Source organism: Vanessa atalanta, chromosome 2, assembly GCF_905147765.1.
Source record: "Vanessa atalanta chromosome 2, ilVanAtal1.2, whole genome shotgun sequence".
In the NCBI taxonomy this organism is placed as follows: domain Eukaryota; kingdom Metazoa; phylum Arthropoda; class Insecta; order Lepidoptera; family Nymphalidae; genus Vanessa; species Vanessa atalanta.
Genome location: NC_061872.1, coordinates 6,664,459 through 6,691,641, shown reverse-complemented (window position 1 = coordinate 6,691,641; position 27,183 = coordinate 6,664,459). Strand labels below are relative to the sequence as shown.

Sequence of the window (27,183 nt, the reverse complement as noted above, 5' to 3'; positions counted from 1 at the left end):
CAATCTTACCTTTAAATGAAACGGACTAGCAGGTATGGGCGCGGAGTCGACTAGTACATTCAGGCGGTGCTCGCCCACGGCGCGCGGGACGAACTCAGCGCGGAACGTCCCGGCGCCCGCGGCCGCCACCGCCGCCGGCACCGACGCGCCGTTCGGACCTACGCCCCACCATGTCTCAGCTCACCGCTACGCCCTTGCCCCCTCCACTACGCTCGATTCTCATTTAACTCTCGTTTTATCCACATCTCTATTTTTTAATGTTAGGAGTTAGGGCGAAGCGGATGAGCTTTGTAAAATGTTATATACTTCAAAATATGGCTGATTGTATTCTGATATTTTACTTAATATACACATATTTATCTAATAATAAAATAAAATTTTCTTTTGGTACTGTGAGCGATATAACGTAACCTAAGTTAGTGTCGGGTTAAATTTGTTAAATTAATGGGATATACGTATTAGGATTATAACTATAAGCGTGAGTTAGTAGGTGAATTGGTGAGTATTGCGAAGCAGTTTTTTTTTTTCGTTTTTTTCTATAATCTATACTACTATTTTGTGTGACTCAGTCATTCCTTCAAAATTGTGTTTGTCCAAAAGGGGAAATTTTTGTCCTATGATTATTCAAAATTTTCATTTCATCTTTCAAAATGAATACAAATTCTCTCATTTATGCCAGCCTGTAAAAGAACCAAAGTATTTATGAAAAAATGACTAGCTCGATTTAATTTTAAAACATATCACATAACAAATTATAATTGCATTCTTTTTAAGCAAAACTATTATTACATGGCAATAAAGTGGTATTCAAATGTTAGTGTAACTAATATCTTATGATTCAATCAAACACATCTAGGTGAAATTATGATTTCGTACATACCTTCGACATTCACTTCTATTTGGTCAAGTGTGGCTGATTGATGGTGGAGTGTTAATGCTGCTGGTTGGTGTAGGGGTACGGGTCCAGGTAAAGTAACTCTTGCACTGCTCCCTCCACCTTCTGATACATCAATTATGAGAGGACAGCCAGGTACACGCATCTGGAAAAATGATTATGAACCATATTATTTTTATTCACTCAATAAGGTGCACCCATGCTAAATTATCAACATACATTGACATGAGTGATGACTAATGTAAATTAGATTATATTTTTTAGTGTTTGCAGATAAATTAACCTGAAGCACACCTATGACTTAACACATCTACAACTATTAAGGTATAAATTCTTACTTTGTTAAATGATACATTGACAACATGTTCACAAGCCTCGGTTGGTGTAAATGATACTGTGAATCTGGCATTTCCCTGTAACAATAATATCAAATTGAAAGTCCAGCCTATATACAATTATTTAAAATTTAATCGTTCTTTCAGTGTAATTGATTATAGTACTTACTTGTGGATGGACTTGGGTTGGTATATTTAGGCCTCTTGCGGCAACTGTAATTTCGAGGTTTCCTTCGCCAGCCTGAGCTGCATCAACAGCAAGTTGTACTGGTACACCTATGCGAGCAGAAGCTCCACCATTTACACTCACAAGTTTGCTGTCATATGCTTTGCATACAAATGGTGTGCCCTAGAATAATATGTAAGAGTTAAATTTGTATAATCATTAAAAATAATTATGAATTTTTTGGTTTTGGTTTAGATTGAAATCTGATAACCCTGGGCTCAGAAACATTTCAAAGATTTATTTATATTTATATAAACTAACATATTTTGAACAAATGTGAGCAAATACAATATTATTTAAAAAAAACTATTACAGTATATATGAATGTACAAAGTAAATTAAATAAATTAATTATTCTTACTGGAACAGGCTGGTTATTATAATTGGCTGTGAGTGTATGGGGTCCCACGTGTTTTGGTGTAAAACTAGCCACTAGACCGGTAACAGCCTCTCCCGTAAGACGCACTGGAACTTCACCCCGGGGACCTCGAACTGTTACAGTAAGCTCGCCACCACCTGATCCCTCTACTCGCACAGAACATGATGCTAAATCTCCAACGGGAATAAGTTCTGGAAGTAATAAATATATTGTTAAGAGACAACTAACGAATTGTTTTTTAAAAATAAATAAACAATATTTTGATATTTGTCATTGTCAGCTGTCACTGTCAGCCTTGAAATGATCGGATAATTTACTTCTTCTTAGGAGCAAAATACTAATCACGCCATAAAAGGACAGATTTTTTTTTAAAATTATAACTGCTCAGCGAATAAAAAATGCTTAGGCTATTTATAGTGCTATGACAAAAATAATTTCATTTAAAAATAAATATTTTTTTTTGATAATATTCTTATCGATCGATGAAAATATAATTTAATCATATAAAGAAACGACCCTGTCGTTGCCACATTTCCAATTATCTACAATAATTTATAATTCACAAATATATTACCCTGAAGTGGCAAGAGTCATCGCTCACAGCAATCTACAAGTTTGTCTTAAAGTCTTACATACAGTCTTTAATCTGTTTATTTACCTATAGGTACAGATACATTTGTTTTTATATGAAATGGAGTGTATATACGAATTATTATAATACGTGGTTGTAACAAATTACACTACGTCAGCTAATAACTGGCCATATTTTAATATGAAATGAACAAAACAATAATGTTTCCAGAAAAATAATAAAAATAGGTCGCTATTACATTTTATATTTACTTACCAACTTGTGAAGTGTCGATTATGACTCTCTGAGCAGGTGCTACGTGAAAGACAAAAGGCGATGATGGCACAGGTTCTCCATTGAATTTAATATCGACTCGATGAGGTGTTGTTGTTTCTGGCCGCCAGAAAACGAGACAGCGTCCACCTCCTACTACCTAAAACAATTAACAGATTTCGTACTAGAAATTACAACGATTTTCATCTGATTGAATTTTACAAAACATAGACTAATTATTGATTATAATTTTAGAATTGCTTCATCGTATTAAAGGTATATAATACAATTAAATATTTTTTTTACTTTTTTTATTCCATTTAAATAATAGTAAAAACAACATACAAAAATTTACTTTCACGTATTGGTCTATAAAAACTGGCAAAAGCGATACAGAATATATTAGTTCATACATAATATCATTTTATATACCTTTTATTAATACAATTATATTGTGTAAGTCCTCTGATATTTAATTTAGCCCTTGAGTCAATAGCTTATTAATAAGTCAAGTCTAAGCACTGTCAATAGCAGCAACTTCCAGGGTTTACTAAGTTAAAGTTTGTTTAGGTTTACATAGTACTTACTTGTACATGATTGGGGACTTCACCCTCATTGATTGAAATTTCTAATTGCCCTTCACCCGCAGCACTGGCGTCCACTGTGAATGAAAATGCAAATTATGTAAATTTTATAAGCAGATACAATTTGCTCACGTCGTTTTTAATATAATTATTAATGTCTCCAGCGTCTACTAATCTTTTTAAGAGGATAACAAAAATATTTAGCGAGAGAAAAAATTATATAGTCATCGTATAGTTTAAGATATTAATATATTTTTAACGTTTTGCAACAATTCATGTTTCATATTGAATAAATACTAGTATTCGTAAATGTAATATAATTTATGTGTGGTTAGTGTGTATGTTTTATTGTTATATTAAAAAGAAAGTAATCATTATGGATATTGAGAGAATCCGTAAAATCGATTTATGAAATTAAAAGTTGTTTTATACCTACAATTTCAGAAATCGTGTGATTTCCTCTCGCACTTGACCTATTTTTTTAACTTTTTACTTTTTTAATATGCATGCGAATGCTTTTAGTGAGTTAATTAAACATTTTGTACAATTTTCGAAACCGGAATACATTTTCATTGTAAATTTTCTAACGCCATACGTTTCTATTTATGTTTTTCTGTATACATCACATCCAACTATCCACTTTATTTATGCTTCCGTATAAAATATGTAATTTTCTTATTTATTATATTTTAATATCTATATAAAAATTGGTTACCAATATACTCGGCATCCAATATGTATTATTATTGTTGATAAAACAAAAAAGTATTTAGAACATAAAATACCACATAACTTTTAATACAATGGCATGTTTATTTTAAAGTATTTTAAACCTGCACCAATTTGTTGAAAAGGCAAAAACGATTTAGCCGGAAATGTGAATAATAACTGCGTATCGGGAATATCGAAAACAAAATGTAGGCTTTTGTTTGAAATTTCTATTTTGTATCACAGAGCCTTTGTGTTCTGTTTTTTTTTTTTTTTTTGTTTTAAAACTCTTATGTTTCGTATCGATAGAAGCAAAGCACAACGGTGAATATCAGGGTTTCTTAACATTGTTTCTACCCCGTTTCAGTTTTACTTCGTTACCATTTTATATGCCATCTATACGCAATGCGGATTCAGGAGTCAGAAGCGGGAAAAAAGTCGGATTAACCGTTTTAAATCGACAGGAGACATATCGGCACTGTTGCTGCAAAAGGTCGTATGTAGAAATTGTTGATTTAAATGGTGACCATGAAGAAGTGATTTTATTTTTTATTACTATCTAGTAACATTTTTTCTTTACTTATTTAATGGTATTATATGAAGGAGTCACATTTTATTTTAATTAATCATTTAATTTACCTCTAAATTGACACTGTTGTCCGACCAGAGCGTTGCCGATGTCTGTGACTTTAATGAGGCTTGCATCGTATACTTTGGCGACTAACGGGCCAGCGGCTAATTTGTCTTCGCCAATGGAAACCTGTAAATAACAATAACATAGCAGAATTTACATTAATTAATGGTAAAAAATCAGCTTAAAGATGTTTAAAAGATTATTAGTAAACATCAAGGTTGAGCCCGCTTCTTCCTTTTTGAAAAGTAAAATTTGGAACGTATTCTAGCACGCTGCACGAATGCTGGTTGGTAGATACATATGCGGCAGATTAGTAAAATAAAAAAAAATATTGAGTAATTATCCTATTTCTGTTATTATATAAATACTTTTGCAAAGATATATATATATTTGGGAAATTAATTTGTTTGTCAATTCCATTTTGATTTAGTTTTTGTATAATTGTATTGTCTACCTCATATATGTGTGTTTTTACCTCTTAATAACTTTTACACCTTCTTGGTTTGACTTACTCCTTCTCGGTTTTGCCGGAATAAATCTCTTCAAATAATAAGCATATCATCATCAATAATCAATTTTTTTGTATTTTATTTATGGTACGTATAACTATTGCCACAGTTATTAGAGTGGTAAAATATTTACCCAAGATTATATTTTTAAAAATAAAGAAGTACAGTAATTTCTGTGTACAAGAGGGTATATTCCGCATGATATTATAATAAATTTCCGCACCTCTCTCATTGCTCTTTTGTGTTTTCGTGTATTTTGTCGTAAAGTTTAGACCTACTTTCGACTTCTAAAGGTGAAGGTCCTTATTTTAAATTTGACGTGACATTTTCGAAGCACAAAAGTTAACAAACTTAGGTAGGTACGGTTAAATGTTCATTGTTGAAAATCATTTTCAAAGTTTACCTGAAAACTCTTCACAAATTTTCCTTTTTTTTCGACGTCGTTTATTGTTCTCATTTCCATATTACAAAAACCTACCCAACCTAACCGAAAACCAAACCAAACAAATCAATAAACAAACCAAAATCTTCAAAGTAACTGTTCTGATTTTGTTTCTATAATACTTATAGATTCTACCCGTTAAGTACGTTTCTAAGATTCTTACCGAATTATATAATAAGGATTCTTTGTCACTATCTAATATATATTGTGTAAGAAGGTGAGTTAACATTATTCCAATGTGTAAAATTATTTTATACCTTTGATATATTATCGTCGTTCGAGATCCTGACAAATGGTTACCCTTACTTAAAGTGTAATTTACTAGGTGAGATAAGGACGTATTCATGAAAACTACTAGAGCTATATAATATTCTAAATCGTAAAATAAAAAATCTTTTTTAAATATTTTGTAAGCTAAAATTTCAATCATTTTAAAATAAGAGGTTAGAGAAATGACAAAAAATATCGGTTTTATAGATAACGAATATTTTGTTTTTAAATAATATTTTATTTAAAAGTTAAAATTTTTAATCATTGTTGGAATTTTTTTCTTATTATAATGTTCTTTTCTAAAAGACTTCATTTAGATTTCTACTTACCACTTATGAGTTACTAGTTTTTATATAGATAAGTGGTTCTTCAGACAGATTAGAACATAAATAGATAAGCTATTATTAACTTCAATGCGTATCTATGTAAATACGACCGTGCTCCGACTTTATGAATCCCTTCTGGATTCTATCTAAATTACAACCTATTATAAATTTAGCACATTGTTGATATACACTTCATTTATATTTATATAAATATTAAATTTATAACTTTGATAGTTTAACGGAAATTGAAATTGATTTATGTATTTTTTTTTATCTAATCACTAAATGACAAGATTTGTCTATCAATAGTTATGATACTTGACATAGACACTATAACAACAAATAAAAATGGAATATGAAATTTAAATATATCTGTTATTTTGAAACAACTAGATCTGTGCGATGTTTTTAAATTTTATTCTAAATTTAAATTTTTGTGGTGTTATTACAGTATAATATTATAATAACTGACGTATGTAAGTACAACCCACTATGAATATTAAATTTAAGTAAAAAACCTTTTTAAATCGTCATTTCCATAAATTAAAAGTATGGAAAACTTTTTGCTCTTATTTCGTAAGGTAAAATTATTGTTTATTTATAGTTTTTGAATTCAGAATAACACAATCAGTTGGCCATTCTGACATCGGATTTAAAATAAAAATTTGAATAAGATCTTTTTATGTAGCATTTGTGATTATACAAACAATAATGTTATAAGTTAACTAGATGCAAATTCATACTTGACTTGTTTAATATTAATTAGTACCTACTGGAAAAAAAACTTAAAAAAAATTAGTCTTTATAAAAATATACATATTACGTAGTCAGGTGGGTAGTTTAGAATTGAACTTTTATTTTTATAATATTTAAATCGTGTATTTTTAAGGAGACGTGACGTGAATATTAAACACGCATTATTCTATGCTATAAATCATTATGTGTAACAAAAATGTGCATATATTAATACACTTACATCTATCAAATGTGTGCCGACTTCCTCTGGCGTGAACTCGATACGGTACACTCCAGGACGTTCCACCACGTCTAACACGCGTGCTGTCACAGGGCGACGCGATGGCGCCGTCACAGTTACACCGACCTACGGAGAAATATAAATTTAAAAAATTCACCTATAAATGTATTGTATTGCTAAAGTTTTATTGAAAAATACTTTTTTTAAAAGGAATATACCTATTAATAAGTATATTCCATTGTTTACTAAATAATAATAAGTGAACTATTTTTCTGTGGAAAGTAAAAATGTTTTTTTATTTTAATACAACGACTTATTTAACATAGGCATTGTCACGGTCATCATTTCTGTTAGTCTTTTCATAGACTACCGCTGCCAATTTTATCGGACTTGAGATGTATCCATGTGCCTGTAATTGCACTGGCTTAATCCTTATTCGAATTGAAACACAGCAAGCCCGTCTTTGTAACCACTAAGACGGGCTTGCAAAAAGTCTCGGTAAACACCATTAATTTTACTTGTTTTTAATTATGTATAACTTATTTAATACAAACAAATCATGTGTTATAAGATGAAGAATTTTGTGCTGTTATTTTTTTGGAAGTAGATATGTCGACTATTATATTGAAAGCTAAAATATATATATAATTCATTATATTATGATCAATTTAAGAAGGCACCTGAGAAGCAGTCTATCGTAGGAGGATAAACGTTAAAAACATTATTACTTGATCTCGGTTTTAATGCTTGTTAATAAAGTAATAATGTTTAAAAAGGATTTAACACAAAGTGTTCGTATTTCTTTGTTAAAATAATCATTTTAAAGCACTCAATTTCTATTTAACTTTTAATCTAACACGAAACTGCATACGAAAACTAGTCCGTTGAAAAAGTATTTTCCTTTTTATCAATGAAAGAGCTTTTTGCCCTAAATAACTTTCAAATGAATAAAGCTTTGCAGTTTTTAAACGAATTTTTCATTTTTTAATATTGTCGAAGCCCGATTCGATTGAAAATTGTTCGAGTTTGGCTAGTAAATTTTTTTTAAAGATTATATTATATTGCATGAAGTATTTAAAAATCATTAATTCTAGTTCAAGTTCTAAGATCAAAATAATGTAATCCAAATTTTAACGATCAGCGATCAAATATACATATACATATATATATATATGTTATATGTATGACATATCACTAACGAGCACAATTAGCACCCGATAGTAAAACCGGCTTAAAGCCCTTTTCAATTATAGTAATTTAATGCATAATATGGATAGCATTATTTATCAATATATGTATATATATAAAGTAATACAAAAGCAGTAGAATAATTTGGAGGAACATATAGAGCTTTTGTTAATTGTAAAAGTCAAAGCGCTTTATACGGTTTTTTTTTTAATTCAAAGAAAATGTTTGATAAATATGTTACGATTAGAATCTTGAAATCCGGTTCCTTTTGGGATTCATCCGGCTGAATACAAGTGAGCAACAATAATTGGTACGACCCTAAATTTTCTCTGTACAAAGATTTACGGACGTGACATTTAAATATATATTGTTAACGTATTTTTTGAGACGCTGACTGATTATTATTAGATTTAATGAAATATTATTAGATGTAATTATATAAGTAGACAAAAATATATTTAATGTGGTCTTTTAGCAAAATCAGAACGGAAATTGTATCGAAAAAAGACACGGACAAGTCTGTGAAGATAAAAATGGTAATAAAAAAACACATCGTCATTTCTTAAAACACTCAACTATATATATTTATTTAAATACTAAGGGAATTTATTATCATTTTATACAGACATATTCAACTTTTTTTATTGAATATTGGATTAATTCTCCCATTCCTCCCTGCAACGTCATTTATCATGTCTGTATATTACAAGGCTCGAGAGCTATTCAATACGCTGTTATGATACACCTATATTTATTTCATACTCAATAAATATATGGATATTATTTAATTTCGTACATATTTAAATATAGCGAAATTATTCATATAACCTTCATCCATGTAGCTTAGACTTGAATACTGCGTTTCTTATTAAAATAGGTCATAAAAAGTCTTTCAAAGCTGCACTCTAAATAACGGCAGATACTAATTTTCCGAGTAGAGATCAAAAGCTTTTGATGCTAATACGGTAGAGGTATAATAAAAAGATTTTTGTTCTAATAACATCACGCTGCGTGCATATGTGATGGTATATAATACTAAAAGATTCACTGTAGCGCTAATAAATCTAAAATTGTCACAGCTCTTGGAAAATGCCAACGCTTTTACGTCGAGTGAAGATAAATCATGCATCCATGGTTCCTAGTTTTTATGATACACCTAAGTACGTGCCTACCGCCTAGTTATATGGCTATTTGGTTTGCACACAACGGCAGCACCTAGCAGTATGCTTATGAGTGCTCTACGATCTGGATTTCGGTCAAAGCGTTGTACTTACCCGTTTTTTATTTGCTACACAAAACGGACGCTTAACAGATGTTTCTGGCGCGTTTACTGTTCGTATTTACACACTTGTACGTATAAACAATTATGCACGGTTGATTTGTTTCGAAAGTGGAACATGGTATTCAGAGTGAGGTAATATTTTTTAATATTCCGTGAACAACCTACTTAATTCATATCTCAGAATCAAGACAGCAATTTCTTTATAGAGATACATTTATGACCGACTTTGACGGATTATTTTTTTTATAAGTTTACTTGAAGCGATTCAAATGATTCAAACTTAGCTCTATCAAGGCGTACAATATAACATTTATGAAAAATTCGGAAATGTTATCAATTTATGCTTTCAATGGTTTTGTTTTACATTATATTGGAAAAAATCAAGTATCTTTTGTAACGAAATCGGTTCAGTAATTTCTTAATTGTAAAGCGATGAAGCCTTAATTAACACTCACTGACGGACGCCCACTTCCCGAAAAGTTTAGTTGAAATTAAGCGAAAAGAAATAAAAATAAGCAAAATTAAAAAGAAAAAACCTTCGTGGTAGGACTTTGTGCATGTCCGCGTGGGTAAGTACTATCCACTCATTACCACCAAACAACAATACTTAGCATGATTGTCGTTAGGGTGTGTGAGTTACTGACAAAAGGGACACAATATTATTTCTAAAAGTTGGTAGTGCATTGGCTAAGTAAGGAATGGTTCATATTGCTTACAGCGCCAATGTGGACGGATGGTGGTGACCATTTTTTTTTTAATATTGGACAACATTACATACATTACTCTGATCCCAATGTAAGTAGCTAAAAACTTGTGTTATGGAAAATCAGAAGTAACGACGGTACCATAAACACCCAGACCCGAGACAACATAGAAAACCAATGAACGTTTTCTACGTCGACTCGGCCGGGAATCGAACCCGGGACCTCGGAGTGGCGTCCCCATGAAAACCGGTGTACACACTACTCGACCACGGAGGTCGTCGAATCACCATTTACCATCACGTGGACCATTTGCCTACTATATATCACAAAATTTAATAAAAAATGTTGCAATAAAGATGAGGTAACAGTACGATCAGAACGTATCGTTTAGTTGACGCTGTGTGTTTAAAAATATACAAATCGATATATAGGTGAGTATTTTGAGTATCAAAACGTAGCGCCTTCAGTGAGATGGATAGCACACATGCAAAGTACATGCGAATCGATCATAATGATTCTATTCTAAGTAATTTAGCTTTTTGCTTGCTATATTTGACATTAATAAAATTACCTTTATTAACTAAATAAAATAGCTACAGGCATACTGCTGCAATTTAAACTTTACTATCAAGTACTCATTCCATTTGATTTTTTAATAAATGTTTTAAAAACCTTCGTTCAGTTCCTTTTTTACGTATGCGCTATCTTTAACTCATTTTTGATATTTTTATATTGTTCTCTTTATTTAAGAAAATATAATTTATTGTCTCTATAAAGTTATAAACAACTTAAGTAAAAAATTACTTAAAACTAAGTAATAGGTGCCCACCTCATTTTTGTTGAACGTCGGCGCGCCAGGGGATGTCGAAATTTCAAACACGGCCGGCACTCGCGCAGGTATCAGCCTCGTGGGCTCTCCTCCGCCGCCGCCCGCCGGCCCTGCCATCACCTCTACCTTCCACGGAGAACCTGAAAATTACAATTAGTATAAGGATGATGAAATAATAAAAAATAATTAAACCGTAAAATATCATTATTTAGGAGTCATAATGTAGATTCAGAAACATTTTTGAATATATTCTATGTATTTTTCTATTTCGGAACAATTAAAAAAAATGGACGCAGTTTAGTAAAAACGATGTTACTGCAACATTTCGAACCACGGTTAAAACCTGTAGCAGTTATTAATGCCGTCCAAACAAACTAAATAACAGAGTCCGACAGAGTACATAAAAATAAAGTTAAAAACAATGACAGACACAAACAATATAAACGTGCGCATGACTGCGTTCCTACGAATTGCGTTGAATAAACAAGGAATATAAAAAATGATTGTTGTTTTCAAAAACTTCTCGAATCGTCAATCAAGGCAGTTTCACTAAATCGGTTTCGAGTATTCGAGAAAATTGACTTAAGTATAATTGTATAAGAACAAACGCTCGCTAAGTAGACAACAAAACAAAATAAGGGGGCGATCAATCATTTTATCAAATTGTTTCTAGTTTGACGGCCGAGTGAGGAAATGATTTTATGCAAATAAACGTTTCACAGATTGCCTACTTCGTTCTGAAATCTTTTGAATATTAACTTTTATGTATTAAACATTTAAATATTCATGATTTAAAATCCTCACTTTATTTAATTTTCTATTACTTGGTGCAGCCCGTCTGGGTCATCAGATATTCTATCGTCAAATAGCAGAACGCAGTATGTTCCGGTTTGAGCAAGTCAGTGTAACTAGAGGCAAATGTATCATTAAAAAAAATTATATTCTGAAGAGAATTCGTTAAAAATAAACAATAAATATGTGTAAATAAACACTGTATTGGTAATTTTTATTCAAATTAATTTGCTGTTGAAATCACAAAATATTATCGCAACTGAATTCACAAAAAACCGTGTCATAAATATTAATCTCAAGATATTTTTTTTTTAATAAAATACAGTCGAACGTTGAAATATCAAAGAATCTCGATCGAAACACGTAGAGAAGTGGTTTGCGATGTAATTTACGTTTTCCAAACCTCTGCCCCGATTCGCTACTCTTCATCGTTGAAATATCAAATACCGACGAAAACTCGAACTAATTAACGATAAAAAACATTAAGGTTTCAAGTTTCAGCGCCAATTATAATTTTCCTTTTACTATGATAACCGGCGAGAATTATCACAAGCCGTAGGACTTGCTTCAAATAAAATAAAATTAGTTCATTTACGTATCTTTTTGTAATACCTAACTGAAAAAATTAAAACCATATGTACACAATACTTATACCAAAAGATGCATCGCATATCTAAGAAGGTTTTAGGGTATACTATAATATATAGCTAAACGTAATCTTGTTATTTATATTAACACGCATTAAAGATTCATTGTAGTATTTTTACATTTGGTACTAAATACTATTCAACTTAAACAAAAACAAATTATAAATAGTGCGATAGATCGCCTTTCAAATCAAAATGCAGACAACGTAAAACCGATTGCATCGAGATTGAAATGTTAGTCAGAAAGAGTTTTTCAAAACTCTAATATGGAGATTGATTTATTTTTATTTTTAAAAACGATACAAAAGAACAAGGAACATGCAGTTGAAGCCCAAATATATAATACGAGTTTGAATATTCGAATAAGAATGGAAAACATATTATTATTAAAACATTCCAATTTTAAATATCGAATATTCAATTGTTATAAAGATAACGTAAATAAACATAAAATAAATATAGCTGTTGTAATAAAGATAAATAAAAAAAAAGTTGAAGCCAGTATTTACAGTTCGATGTCATGTCATATCGTGACCTGTATACTTCGAAAAGTGATTTAAAAATGTTTACGGACATTACGGTCAATTTACGACATTTTATATTTTTCATTTATTTCACTGGAGTAGCACTTCGTAGTCTTTGTTTGTTGTCTTTGTAGACACGATGTTGCTACATAATTAAATTAAAACATTGTAACGAAATTAATCTAACAGCAACACTTTTAAAAATAGTTTTTTTGCTACTTTATTTTTACAAGAGACATATTGAGAAAATAACCAAATACAATTGAAATTAAAAATGGCTACTGTAGAACTTTTGAAATGGAATCCCTTTTGGCACCAGTGGAGGCAACAGGAGGGAAAATATATTTTAGATTATTTTTTAGCGAATACATATATTGCATAATTTCACTATTCATATGCGTATATATTCTTTGATTATCGCCACCGTCAAACACATTAAAAGCACAAATTACGCACATTAATCTAAAAAATGCCCGGGTTTGCCCTGTAATCTTCGGCTAAGGTTTAAGTATTTTATCGATATCAATTATGGTACAAGCTAGTGATGTAAAAATGATCGGTAGCTATCAGCTTTAAATATTAAATGTACCAAAGTAATTTACTGGGAAACTTTAAATAAATTTACGTGTTTCGTTGATGAAATATGTATCGGTTAAACAATAAATTGCACCAGGTGATGCCTAAACCAGTTCGAGTTCCTTCCGTTACGTCCCTACTCGCTTAGTAACGGTACACGTTATTGAATGCACCATCGGGACTAATTAGTGGTCTAAAACAAAGTATGTATAGTCATTAACGCTCTTTCAGAATTTGAAATCCACTATTTAAATCTGCTCTCGAAAAATTCGACACAATTTTTAATTTTGACTATATTATCAAAGAGGCGGATTTTATTTTACACTGAATGTCTGCAACAGCGAATATTTCTCTTTAATAGACAAGTCAAATGTTATAAGTATAAATAAAACTTTAGATATATGCCTATAAATTCAATATAAATTACATAGGAGATAAAACAAATGAACAACAATTGAATGAATGAAAACAAATGAACAGACAAATGCACCATCTGAGTGTATGTGGTCATTATCACCCATATTGGCCTATATTGGCGCTTTAAGAAATGTGTATTAACATTTATTTGGCCAATGCACTACCAACTTTGGTAACAAAGACGTGATGTCAATTGTAAATGTAATAATACTGGCACACTTACCCTTCAAACTACAACACAACAATACTGGGTACTGCTGTTTGGTGGTAAAATATCTGATGAGGTGGTATCTACTCTGAAGGGCTTACACATTAAATATTAGATCCGTAGAGCTATTCAAGTAAGAACAAACTCAAAACTCCTTTTCTATTATTAGTGTATTATAATTTCTTGAGATTTTGAAGTCGATATTAAAACATGACTTATTTCACAGACATTTACCTTGATTTCTATTTTGTGTAGCATTTAAAAATTTGCAGTGATGATAAGTTTTAGTTTTGTTCTCATTCTCAAGCTCAATATTAAATTGGTCTGCAACAATCGTCATCTCTTATATTTAGTTCTACATTTTTAAAATGTTTTCGAGAAATTGAGGTCTCATTGTAATTGCTATAATTTAGCGTCAGTTGCTTAAGATTTTAATTTGAATATATTTAGAAATAAAGTTAAGATGTTTCTAGACAGAAACTTCTAGACAGTATTAACACAATTATATTTGTGTTTATACCAATAATCGTCTTCTGTTTATTTCAACTAAAAATTTAATATTATTTATGTTATTTCAAATAATTTAAGTGGTGCTTAGTTTTGCATCGTTTATTTGAGTAATTATTTTTTTAAAACCTTCGTAAAGAATGAAATTAAAAATATAATAGAACAAATGAAATGAAAAATTCTTTATCCGTTTATCAATAATGTATACATGCACTATATTTAATCTATTTTCTAATATGAATTATATATAGTTAATTAACAGCTAATCTGCTAAAGGAAATCATAATGCGGGGAATGCAATTAAGAACATAAAGGATTCATTTTATTTATTCATGACTATCACGTCCTTGTTCAATTCTACTAATTCATACCAATTTCGATTCGTTCCCGATACAATTCCGATCCATATTCGATCGAACTGCAATTGTATCGTTGTGTTAGTCAAATAGGGAAACGACTAAACATTATCGATTTAGTTTCGATTCGATTGCGATATAGTGAGAGTTTGTTAGTAGAATCGTCCTCAATCCGTAATATCCATTTACGTTTACCGTGACCGTCGTCGCTCGCATGAGGTCACGAAAAATAACGGCAAATTCTAGTTGCAGTTGCAAGTTACGTGTCATTGGTCACCTACTTGTCAACGAGATTTGGTTTTTCACTTATCTAACGTGAAACATTAATCTGAAAAGTGGATTATTTGTAACGGTCTCAACAACGAATGAATAGGACGATGCATAAGGATATAACTAATTGCAGTATATATAAGTTATATCGAATTTAAATGATAGGTTGGTTTGTTTCAAATTATATATTCGTTATTTAGTAAAGTTTTAATGTATTTTAAATATATGTAAAAAGTTTTAAATAGTAGTTTCAATTAGAAGGTGGTCTTATAAAATTAGTTCATATTTATACTAGTGCCGTTCGAAATTATGAAAAAAAAAACGTTATTATCAATTAAATATTACATTGTTGTTCAAAGTTATTAAGAAACTATCTTGGAGTCTTAGAATTGGAACTGAGACAGTCCATTGGTTTGAGCACTTGTCTATGGATCAAACATTGCGGGTTTCGTGTGCTTAAATTATAATTCATCCCGTTTTCGGCGGTAAAGGAAGATCGGATGAAATTCATGTGTATCTCTCATTGGAGTGCTGTAATAAGCTCTAAATAAATACCTTCTCAAGGCAAGACAAGGCGTTGGGTGACATATAGGCTCTTACTTTTGTAATAAATCTATTTTATAAGTAATACTTAAACTATTTTTTGTTTGAACGTAATATTTTTAAATAATCAAATAATAATAGGTCCTATTATAAAGTGAAATATTATGTATATTTATAAAATATATTTGTGACTATATGAATAAGCCATAGTGACATTCTTATAAGTTGTTAAGCATTTTAATAGCTTACCAAATACCTTTTTGTTATTATTTCCTTTTTTGTTGTATTTTTGTTTTTGTAGAATAAATAGTATATACTTTGTTTATTTTTATTTGTCAGGATTTTTTTTTGAATACCCATTTATACTTTTATAATTGTTCCGTATCCTAAATAAACATTTCTTTCTTTCTTTCATATTGAGTAAAAGCGGAAAGATTTACTTTAATATTTCTCTTTCGCAATATAGAAGGCATAGAGTACCTAAATAATGAACGGCTTGATAAATAAAAATACGAATAATAATCTTCCTAACTTTTAGTTATGAGTAGCGATTTCATCGGAAGAAATATTAATCGATTAACAACTATTTTGGATTTCGAAATAAATTAAACAAAAATATATGTTAACCTGATAAGATATTGAGAAATATTTATAACGACGGTAAAACAAAACTATGTATTTTTATAAATTATTCAACACCGTACGGGAAAAAAAATACAATTTAAAAAAAAATCTTATTATAAATAGGTTTAAAACCAGGTGCTGAGGTTTTCACTGAAACAGTGGGCAAAGTGTATCTTCAATTGTTTCGACATCTATGAACAATAAATAACACAAGGACCTTAAAATGCTCTTAAACCATAAGATCATAATTCTATTATTACCTTAATGTCCACATACAATGGTCAATGTTTCTCTTGTCTAGTCACAGTTTAATATGTGTGATAAAGAGGTTTAAAAACTAAGGTATTCAATAAGGCACTCCCGTTTCTATAGATTACTTTTATACATCCCTTCCTCAATAATGTTTGCTTTTTTTCGTCTTCAAGTTGTTTATGACTTGTTAGTAAACATTTCCAGGAATCAAGGAAAAATATAACGAATAATCGAAAGCTTTCGAACTTAATCATAGGACACGGAATTAACATTGTATACTCGTTTTATTTACAAAAGAATGATTAACATGAAGTCATTAAATATGTATATACAAATATGAATTATACAGCTACTGTATAAATCTATACGTAATATATTAAATCGTATATTTATACTTATTATTGAGATGTTTTAAATTTATAAACTTCCTAATTTTTTCTCGTGCATGTTATAAACATATTTATATCCACGCACATATTACATACACAAGAAAGTCAGTGCAAATATCTTATGGTATTTTAACGTAAAGAGATAATATTTACATAGGTGTGGTCATTCATGTGGTATAACGGTAAATAATTTCGTAACTTTTTATGATATAGCTAGGCGGACGAGCAAATGTGCCACCTGATGGTAAGTGGTCACCACCACTCATAGACAATGGCGCTGTCAGATATGTTAACTATTTCTACATGGGCCAATGCGCCACCAACCTTTGGAACTAAGATATTATGTCCCTTGTACCTGTATTTACACTGGCTTGCTCACCCTTCTAACCGGAAAACAAAAATTCTGAGAACCGCAGTTTGGCGGTAGAATATCTGATGAGTGGGTGGTATCTACACAGACGGGCTTATACAAAATAAGCCCGTCCAACCAAGTAGTTTCAATTTTATTTTCTAAGTAGTCTAATAAATGGTGATGAGTAATCTTGCTACTTGAATGGAATTTAATAGAACCTACGCATTTGAATTTTAATGAATGAGGAGTTGTTTGTTTGAGAGCCATCTTTAAAAACTCTACTCAATATTAACTTTAATTCTAAAAGGTAAAGTAATAAATATTGTATAAAAAACATAATACTAAAAAATTTCGTATATATAAAAATAAGTTCATTTCAAGCACGATTGGAAACGAAAATATATCAATTCCGAAACTAATACAATTTAACTAGTGGCTAGTATAGATGGCTTTTACGCAACTAATGGATAAAGCCCAATTAGTATAGATCTGTTCAATCAAAGAAAAACGATAATAATATAATACACTAAAAACATAATCTAATTTGTATTTTTTGCTAGTGAATAAATAGGTCTATATATTTTGGTTATTTTCATAGTACCTACCACGTCTTATGATAAATAATTTGGAGTAACACTTCAGTAGCGTGATGCTGTAAGAACTAACTTCATATCTCACTTTTGAAATGATGACAACCGAGTTTCTAGTTTATTTATACAAGGAAACCTCTACCGATATATAAAATGTGAGGTGTCGTGGAATACTCGCTTAGAACGAAGCCGCTTTTTCTATTTATTAAATATTAAATGTCAGACAAGGTGAAAATAATAACAAAAAAGTTAATAAGTTAAGAGAGGAAATGGGCGATAACGTTTTTTGGTCGCTTTAAAACGTTACATCTACGCGGCTTATAGTAGAGGAAAATTCACTTTACAGTAAACGGCGTAAAAGATCTTTGTTCCCGAAAATTATTCATTTTCTCGCAGTTATTGATAATCAAGAATAAATAGTCACTGTTGCTGCAAAATATATGTACAACAATACCATGTTGCTGCAACACAATTATAATAGGAACAGTGACAAACATTGCATAACATCGAAACGTAAATATAAACACCAAACACCGAGTTTTCGTCATAAAGTCAATACATCCTTCCTGGGGCAGGATATTCGGTTCTATAATCAAATCTCGTAGATCATTTGACATTTAGCAATGAATACATTTAAATATCGTGTTATAAATATTAAAAATAATATTCCATGCAATGTATAATTAACTCAAAGCTATTTTAATGTTAACAATAAATCCTATAAGATGAATCCTTGATTTTCATACAGGATATATAAATGTAATTGTATACGAGTATGAATAATAAAAAAGCGTAACTTCTGAGTTTCTCCTCGGTGAAGACTATCTTCTGAGCCAGTGGTATCTTAAATTTAATGAATATCGCTAGGTAATTATAGGTATAATTTTAAATACTCATAAAAAAAAATGGAAGCGTAGATAGATATACAAGAAACAGCAAAATTTTGAGTTACGTTGATTCCTTTGTTTTTAGTTTAGTTTATTACCAGATTTTTATTTATATATATACAATATAACGCATTTATATATTTTTAATACTCAATTAGAAATAAATATGAAAAATACCCTCTTATTTCTTTGTTATTAGTTATTTTTACATTACATATTAAAAAACTCAAACTAAGGGAGCCTTGGGTTTATATTTGCAGATTATCTTTTTAAATATTTTTTACAATACACTTTTCTCCGCAGTTACAGGGCACAGGGTGTGTGAGGCTTTCGAGTGGCCAATTTATAGGTACCGATCCCGATTGAGCAAGGTCAACTACGTATGAAATTCTAATGGAAGTAAAAATTATTTTTTCCTACTTTTACTTCCAAAGGCATTAAATTGATAAAAATATATAAGTATAACTACCAATAAACAAACCAAATTATTTCGAAAAACTTTTATTAATAAAAGAAATTTTAGTATTTCAATTGATTCTTTCCGTTTAGATTTAAATATATATTTGATTAATAATATGGTTTTTATTTTGACTAGAAATTAAGCTTATAATTAATGTCGGAAAACCGGCCATTCGTTTGGCTAGATACGAACAAGACTGTGCTGACAAATAAAAGTGTTTTTAATTATAATTAAAATCCTATTTTTTTTTTTATGGCAAAGGTTAAATAATAGTAAACCTAACGTCAAATAGTAAAGTGTATTAGTAAAAAATAAAGTGTTATGGAGTTTGAGTGATTAAAATAATAAGGCCGTACACTTACACTTTGTTAAAGTTAGTTTTATATTTCATTTATAAATTTTTGATATATAAATATATTCGAGATATTTCATCTAGTAATATCAATTACGCTGGTATTTTAAACTACGTGTTAATTGTATATGAATAAGCGAGTAGTTGCCAGATGTATCTCTCTACATAATTGCATGCGTTCAGCTGGTTGACCTTCAGATGGGAAGCCGAGTTGGATGATAGCGAGACGTACATTCAATGATATTCTTTTAAGGAATGCGCGGAACCTTTTGAAGCAGATATTTAATTGCGTCAAATATTTTCGAAATTAAAATTATTGAAGCAAATACGTTGAATACAACATATATCTAAACTTATCATTATCTATATATAGATATATATATATATTTAGTTCGGCTGATATAATAAAATTATTATATCAGCCGGACAAAGTCGGGACGGACAGCTAGTTATATTATAAAAAGGAAAGGTTTGTTTGTTTGTAATCGATAAACTCTGAAACTACTGAACTGATTTTAATCATACTTCCACCATTAGAAAGCTACTTTATCGATTTATGTTACATAAACACGTATTAAATTTCAGTAATAATAAAATCTCAGTATAAACGTATAGTATACATAATGAGAATTTTGTTTGAAACATTAATGCGTCAGAAACATTTCACAAAACGTTACATAAAGAAACATTGTACTCAAAATTTTGCTGACCTTGAAATTCACACTAAAGTGGGCTAAAAAAATTCACTCAAAATTAACTTTAACTTTAGTTAAACTTGTGCAATTATATTTTGAAGGTCGCTTTAACTATTATTCATTATGTGATTATGATATTTATTTCACAGACAATAGTTGCCTAATACAATGTCTAACCGCTTCCTTTGTCTCAGTCCGGATATTATGATTGTTTTATTAGATATGGTTGTATTGCGTAATGGAATAAGGACATTATTATATATTTCATTCTTTGATTAATTTATTTTCTGATACTATTACTGCAACGTTCACCATTTTTGGTGATAGGGCTTTGTGCAAGCCCGTCTGTGTTGGTACCACCTACTCACCAGATATTTTACTGCCAAACAGCAGTACTGAGTACTGCTGTTTGGCTGCTATTGTTGTGTTCCGGTTTGAAGGGTGAATGTAACTACAGGTACAAGGGACGTAACATCTTAGTTTCCAAGGTTGATGGCGCATTGGTGATGTAAGGAATGTTTAGATGATATATAGATGTATTATGGTGTGCATGTGCACTCCTTATTTTCTCACTCTCATAGCGCAATGGGAGTGTTTGCTATGAGAAATGCTATTGAGAAATATCTAGAATATATAAAAACCCCAAGTATTTTTGTTATTTTTTTTTATCGTGGGTGAAGTACAATATAGTTAGTTTTCCGCGATATTCAAGATTAAACTAAAACGGAATGTGTTCTACGGGTGTAAGCAACCTTGAAATGATAATCGTCTAAAATCGACCTTTTAGTGGGCAGTCTGATCTATGACCTTTTCTCTTTTTAAGGAGGTCTTTGAAGCTTCTTCCACAACTCTGTTCCAATGCGGATTGGTCGATCAAATAAGTTTTACATCCGACACTTTCAATGTTTTTTTCATCGCCGAACACAAGATGAATAATATTTTTTTGTTATTTCGAAATACTTTATCGTAGGCAAAATGAAACGATCTGTTGAATTGGATGCTTATTAGCACTTTCTTATCCGGGATTTAGACACTTAAAGACGATAGATGTTGTCTTAAAAGATAATCTTAAGATACAAATAAACAAGAATAATGGCAAGGAGAAAAACAAGTCTTAGGTAGTAAATTTATTTGGACTTCCGTTTAGAAAATATGTTATATATATCAGTAGTTGTTGCCCACGGCTTTGCTTGCGTTTTAGGCATTGATTGTCCGGTGTTAAAAAGTAGCCTATGGGGTTTTTATGTGGCTTTTCCTTGGGGATCAAGCTAGTTTGATAACAAATTGCATCAAATTCGTTTAGTAGTTTGACCATTAAAGCGAAAGATAGACAAACAGAGTTAAACTTGCATTTATAATATACATATTAACTACATTTAGTGCATGCAAATGTAAAAATATGATTAAAAATTATATAATACATACTTAGTATGTTACCTTTAAAGTCGATGTTCATGTAATCTACCGATTTGACTTCAAATGTTTACATAAATTATTAGTGTGTCCTTCTAAGAAACATCATCTCTTCATTTGAAATAGATTCATTTAGATATTTCTTTTTTTTTAATCTGCGAAGACTTTGAATAATATCAACAGTTCCTAGAGGTTGATTTTCAAATGAAAACTGAACTAAATAGCTTAGAAATAATTATGTTAATATTTAATAGTCTAATAATTAAGCAGTTTCCTGGACTTTATTAAAATAGGCGATCTTGTTGATTTCAACGTTTCATACGACGACATACTAAATACGCCTATTTAAATGTATGTTACTTTGCACTCCTCCTACGATAAACAATTAAATTTACAAAATTAGTATATTCACTATCAGAAATTCGCTAGTTTTAAAACTTTCATAACTATTTTAATTGTAAAGTGAAACGGTAGGGAGATGTTTCAGCAAAGATATGATGTATTAAAGAATAAATACGAAAAGGGTAAGTCCCAGTCGATATTTTTTCCAATATACAAAACTCACGGATAACATTCCAAATTTGAAAAGGTTTTACTTTCATTATTTAGGCATCATCATGATTTAACTATAAAATATACCCAACAGATGGTAACATTCTGAATTTCAGTCGCCGTCAATAAAAATAATTGAAGTTATACGTTATTTATAATTAAATTTTGTAGCAATAATTTTATTAAGACGCCCTTGTCCAGGATATCAGTTTGACGATGATTAAATTCTGTATTATGAAAATTTGTGAAGCTAAAATTAATTGAGTATAAAATAACGTTAATTGAACTTTAATACATTGTACATATGTACGAGTACACTTTATCAAAATTTATTCGTGAATAATTAGGTGCGGAGTTTTTCAATATCATTATCGATATATATATATTGATTTTTTTTAATTAGTCAGATATTTTTTAGTGAAAAGTTTAAATTTAGAATATAAATAGAACGATCAGAAATCTGAGATCACGATAATCCAATCAATAGTTTGAGTGACGTATAATGACAAAAATTGTATTGTTAGTCTGTTGTAAAATTCCCCATGATTAAGTAGATAATAAGTTAGGAAACAAAAAAAAAAAATACTAAGATTGTATTTTCACCGGAAACAAAGAGTGTGTGAAAAAATCACGTCAATGGATCATGGGGTTTTTAACTGTTTTAACATCATTAACGTGTGAAGTTAAAAAAACCTTGTAAAATAATGAAGATAGTAAAAATATTTATTAAGATATAGGTTAAACTTATCCCATAATGATACACGAGAAAATATAATTCTGTATCTACCTTGCATCAATAATTTCAATGAATGAACGTTTTAATTTTCATCAGAAATATCATCTTAAAGAGTGAATCAATGCAACTGTACCAAATGGAATGAATATTAAATAACAGAAATTCCGCTTCGTATTCTCGCAATCGTCCTTCAATGTGATGGTGCCATCGATGAAAGTTCTTAAATCAAAGGATAGAATGTCGTGCCGTTACCGAGAATAAATATATAAAGACTTTATTCAAGAGCAATGTTTAAATACTCGTACAGTTAGAGATACAGAGTTTTGCATCCAATATACATTGATTTTACGTTTCTCAGTAATATCATTTAGTTTATGTGCATGGTTGGATGTTTGTAACTCAACCAGGCATTGAAAAACGGGGTTTAGACGAATAAAATTGAGTTATTATGGCAGGAAATAGAAAATATTATACATTTTTAAAATAAAATTATTATACTATAAGCTATTCAAACAGTCTTTTGCCCAGTTGCAGTGTGACATTTATTACATTTATTAAATGTAAAATATCTGTACTGTGCGGGTTTTTTTTAATTTTCTTATTGTTCTTACGTAGTCATCTGGATAGCTTTTACTATGTTTGGCTGTGTTGCCGATATTAAGGATTTTAATTTTCAGATCAATGCTTTTTCAGCGTCCTAGAACCTGTCCATATTTTTTATATTACCTGAAAATATTATGAAGGCCGTGTTGTAGGTACTAAACATAAGCACATCGATAACACGCAAATCGATCGGTTGGCAAACGCTTACGTACGAAGTCACATGACTTAGCAAAAAAATCATAAATACATATAAAATCACTATTATTATCGAACATTGACATTGCATACATAAGTCCAATCATTATTATCCACTGTTTAGTTTCACCGCTCAGTAATCGGCGTGCGACCTCGTTCCGTGCGTAAGCAACGGTTCTTGCCTTATCAGCATACGCTAAATGATTGCCGAAGTAACCCACTGAGTTGCCAATTTCGCTATTGTTTCAAACCTGACCATAGAACTAACAAATATAAAAACTTCATAATTTTTTTTAGTTAAGAAAATATTAAAAATTTATAATATCTTTATTATATACGAGCGGTATATAATTTATAAAGTAATCTTTTAGATCGATAAGCAAAGAAATAAAATAACTACAATCCAAAAATATTGAATAGGCGTGAAACAGTGACGCTCAACCACTGTTCATTACTAACTAATAAATATTCAACCTTCTTAAGATTCCCAAAGCATTCACGACATTCCACTTAATCTTACCCAATATTCAAAGTGACACACCTTTAGTGGTCAAATGCCAAATACTGGCATTTCGCTGTTTGGACAGCTATTACGGGCAAGCCGCTGTCAACCGAACGAACCGAAAGCATTTACGATAGACTTAGTTTGTCCTTTTTCAGCTTAAATATTTTATAACTTCAAAGAGCAGGACAGGTATTCAAATTTCATTTTCAACTATGGAGTGTGGTCTAACCTTAATATTTACATTTTGATTGCTCATTCTCACTTCTCAAACGTCGGAGATAGGTAACATAATAGTTAAATCAATACCTTCAACTTCAAACTAATTTAATTATTAAGATCTCGGACGATGTTGTAATTACAAGAGGTATCCTAAGCTATTTCAAATGACGTACATATGTGATTAAAAACTAACTGAGAAATACATTTACCTTATAGAAAACATATATAATTTACTTGATTTACAAGAAATGGAGAAAAATAATTAAATTAGGCAAAAATAATAGTATTGTAGATTCGCACGCAAAAAAACTTATAAACAACGATCTCAAAACGCTGCCAAAACGGAGCGCGATACTGGCAGTTTTTATGCTTTTCAAGGGAAGGGAGTGCAACACAGCCAGCTTCCTAAATTTTTTCATGCCTAAAATATTCAAAAAGTTTTTATAAGCCTGACCGAAGATTAAAATCTAGAACCTACGGATAGGTAATCCAGCACCTTAGTAACCTCATAAGCTAGTTACGAGAATAACAAGGCAATTAGTATGTTTGCAGAAAGAGTACGCATTAGTTATTCGAAACAATGCGAAACAGGATAATCGTGTAAAAATTACACCGCTTGCTTGCTCTAATTGGTACTTATTATATAAAACGAATACATAAATATTAATGACTAGACTCCGTTTGCGTTTAGTACATTTGTAGTAATGTGTTTTTAATTCAGTACTAGACTAAATACGAAAAAGCCTTAGTAATATTTACTCAAAACTAAATAGCTGCTTCAAAATTAATATTTTGTTAATGGAATAGTGTAGACTCCCGTGGATCAGGAAGCACGTAAATTCTTGCACCTGAACTCTTTGCCGCTATTGTATCATGAGAATGAGGGAATACACAGTGCATCTGAGTTTACGCACACATATAGCTAACTGCGCAGGACATATTATAGTACATAACACTATAATATCTCCTGCGCAGTTGGCTAATCTTTTTACATTAGCCGGCGTGGCTAAAATCGGTCAGGACGACATAATAAATAATACTAACCTGGGTCACCTATGACAGGTTCTATTTTAATTTATTTCATTTTAAACTGACGACGTCTGTTCGCACGTTTTTTTTTATAGCATAGCGCTGCTTTCTATCCGGCCAGTAATTTTTTTTTCTCTGTAAAATTACTTATTTCTTACAACGTAACAATTTATCAAATTGCAATCAAGAATCTTTTTATTTTTATTTTCTGCACATCTACGGCTGGACCTCTTCAAAATGAGACCACAGTCGATTTTTTATATGCAACTGTCGTCCCATAATCACTGGGACAAAAATCGGCTTACGCTATTAATATATAAGGTTTTATTTATTACTTTAAGTTATATAAAAAATATTATTTGGTAATATTATTGAAATTGAGTTGAAATTTTATGCAGTCCTTATTAAGGTTAGTATCATCTAATATCTAATCTGATTATCATACACGAGAGGACATGCGAGTTGTGTGGGCAAAATAAAAATATATTTCAACACATGCTGGGAAGTAGTTATTAATAGATATTATATTATACGATAGACATACAATAGATCCATTATTAAGACATTTTATAGGCACACAACAAATTAAATTTTCAAGTCATAAAAGATAAAAAAATACGTCACGATATATAATATTCCAACATAATTGAAATGATTGCAAACATAGTCGCGGGCACGTTACTAAGTTGAGTTGGAACCGCAAGTGAAATTGAAGATATTAGCAGTTAAATAAATATAATATAAGATGTGTTTAAAGTGTGATTAATCTATGTGTGCAGGAGACAAATTAAAGACGGTTATAAATGGTAGTTTTATAACTTGTTTTTCTGCGGTCGAGCTGTTTCGAAAGCCGACGCAATGCAGTTTTTAACTCGTTTCTTGCAGGTGCCGTACTTGTAAGTAACTTTTACGTGACATCTTGTTTCTGTATACGCATTTGAGTGTTACATTTTAACTCCGAGACCGATTTCTATTACCACGACTTGGATTTCACTGGTTATGTTTAACTTTACCAAACACGCTGATTGCTTGCTATTGATTTGACGGAAATCAATAATTTTCTCATTAAAACCGCTTAAGGACCGTAATTGGTGTGGAAATCTTGGGAAATAGTTTGTAATAAAAACTTCGTAACAGCCTTGATTACATAATAATTTATAAAAATGATTTCTTTTATAAATTATACCATAATAAATCTTGTTGGTTTGTATATTCATAGGCATTATGAAAGTTAATAGGTATATTAAAAATAGCAGCCAACAAATAACCCATTGCTGGGATAAGGACTCATTTCAAGTGCATGTTATTGGATAGTCATGAAGTCATGAAGGTTTGGGATAATTTCCTTCGGCGCCGCAC

At 30.6% G+C, this 27,183-nt stretch overlaps 1 protein-coding gene across 2 annotated transcripts in view; it reads right to left on the bottom strand.

Annotated features, from left to right (window-relative positions):
* The window catches only part of LOC125073214 (filamin-A), a 99,422-nt gene that overhangs the window by 18,940 nt on the left and 53,299 nt on the right, over positions 1-27,183 (bottom strand). For both annotated transcript variants that reach the window (XM_047683956.1, XM_047683964.1), the window contains 10 exons: positions 11,132-11,271; positions 7,129-7,254; positions 4,611-4,731; positions 3,267-3,340; positions 2,683-2,839; positions 1,818-2,026; positions 1,400-1,579; positions 1,234-1,308; positions 881-1,040; positions 10-158 (listed from right to left, as the gene is read on the bottom strand). In XM_047683956.1, the coding sequence (XP_047539912.1) occupies positions 10-158; positions 881-1,040; positions 1,234-1,308; positions 1,400-1,579; positions 1,818-2,026; positions 2,683-2,839; positions 3,267-3,340; positions 4,611-4,731; positions 7,129-7,254; positions 11,132-11,271 (1,391 nt within the window). The remainder of the gene's footprint in view (positions 1-9; positions 159-880; positions 1,041-1,233; positions 1,309-1,399; positions 1,580-1,817; positions 2,027-2,682; positions 2,840-3,266; positions 3,341-4,610; positions 4,732-7,128; positions 7,255-11,131; positions 11,272-27,183) is intronic.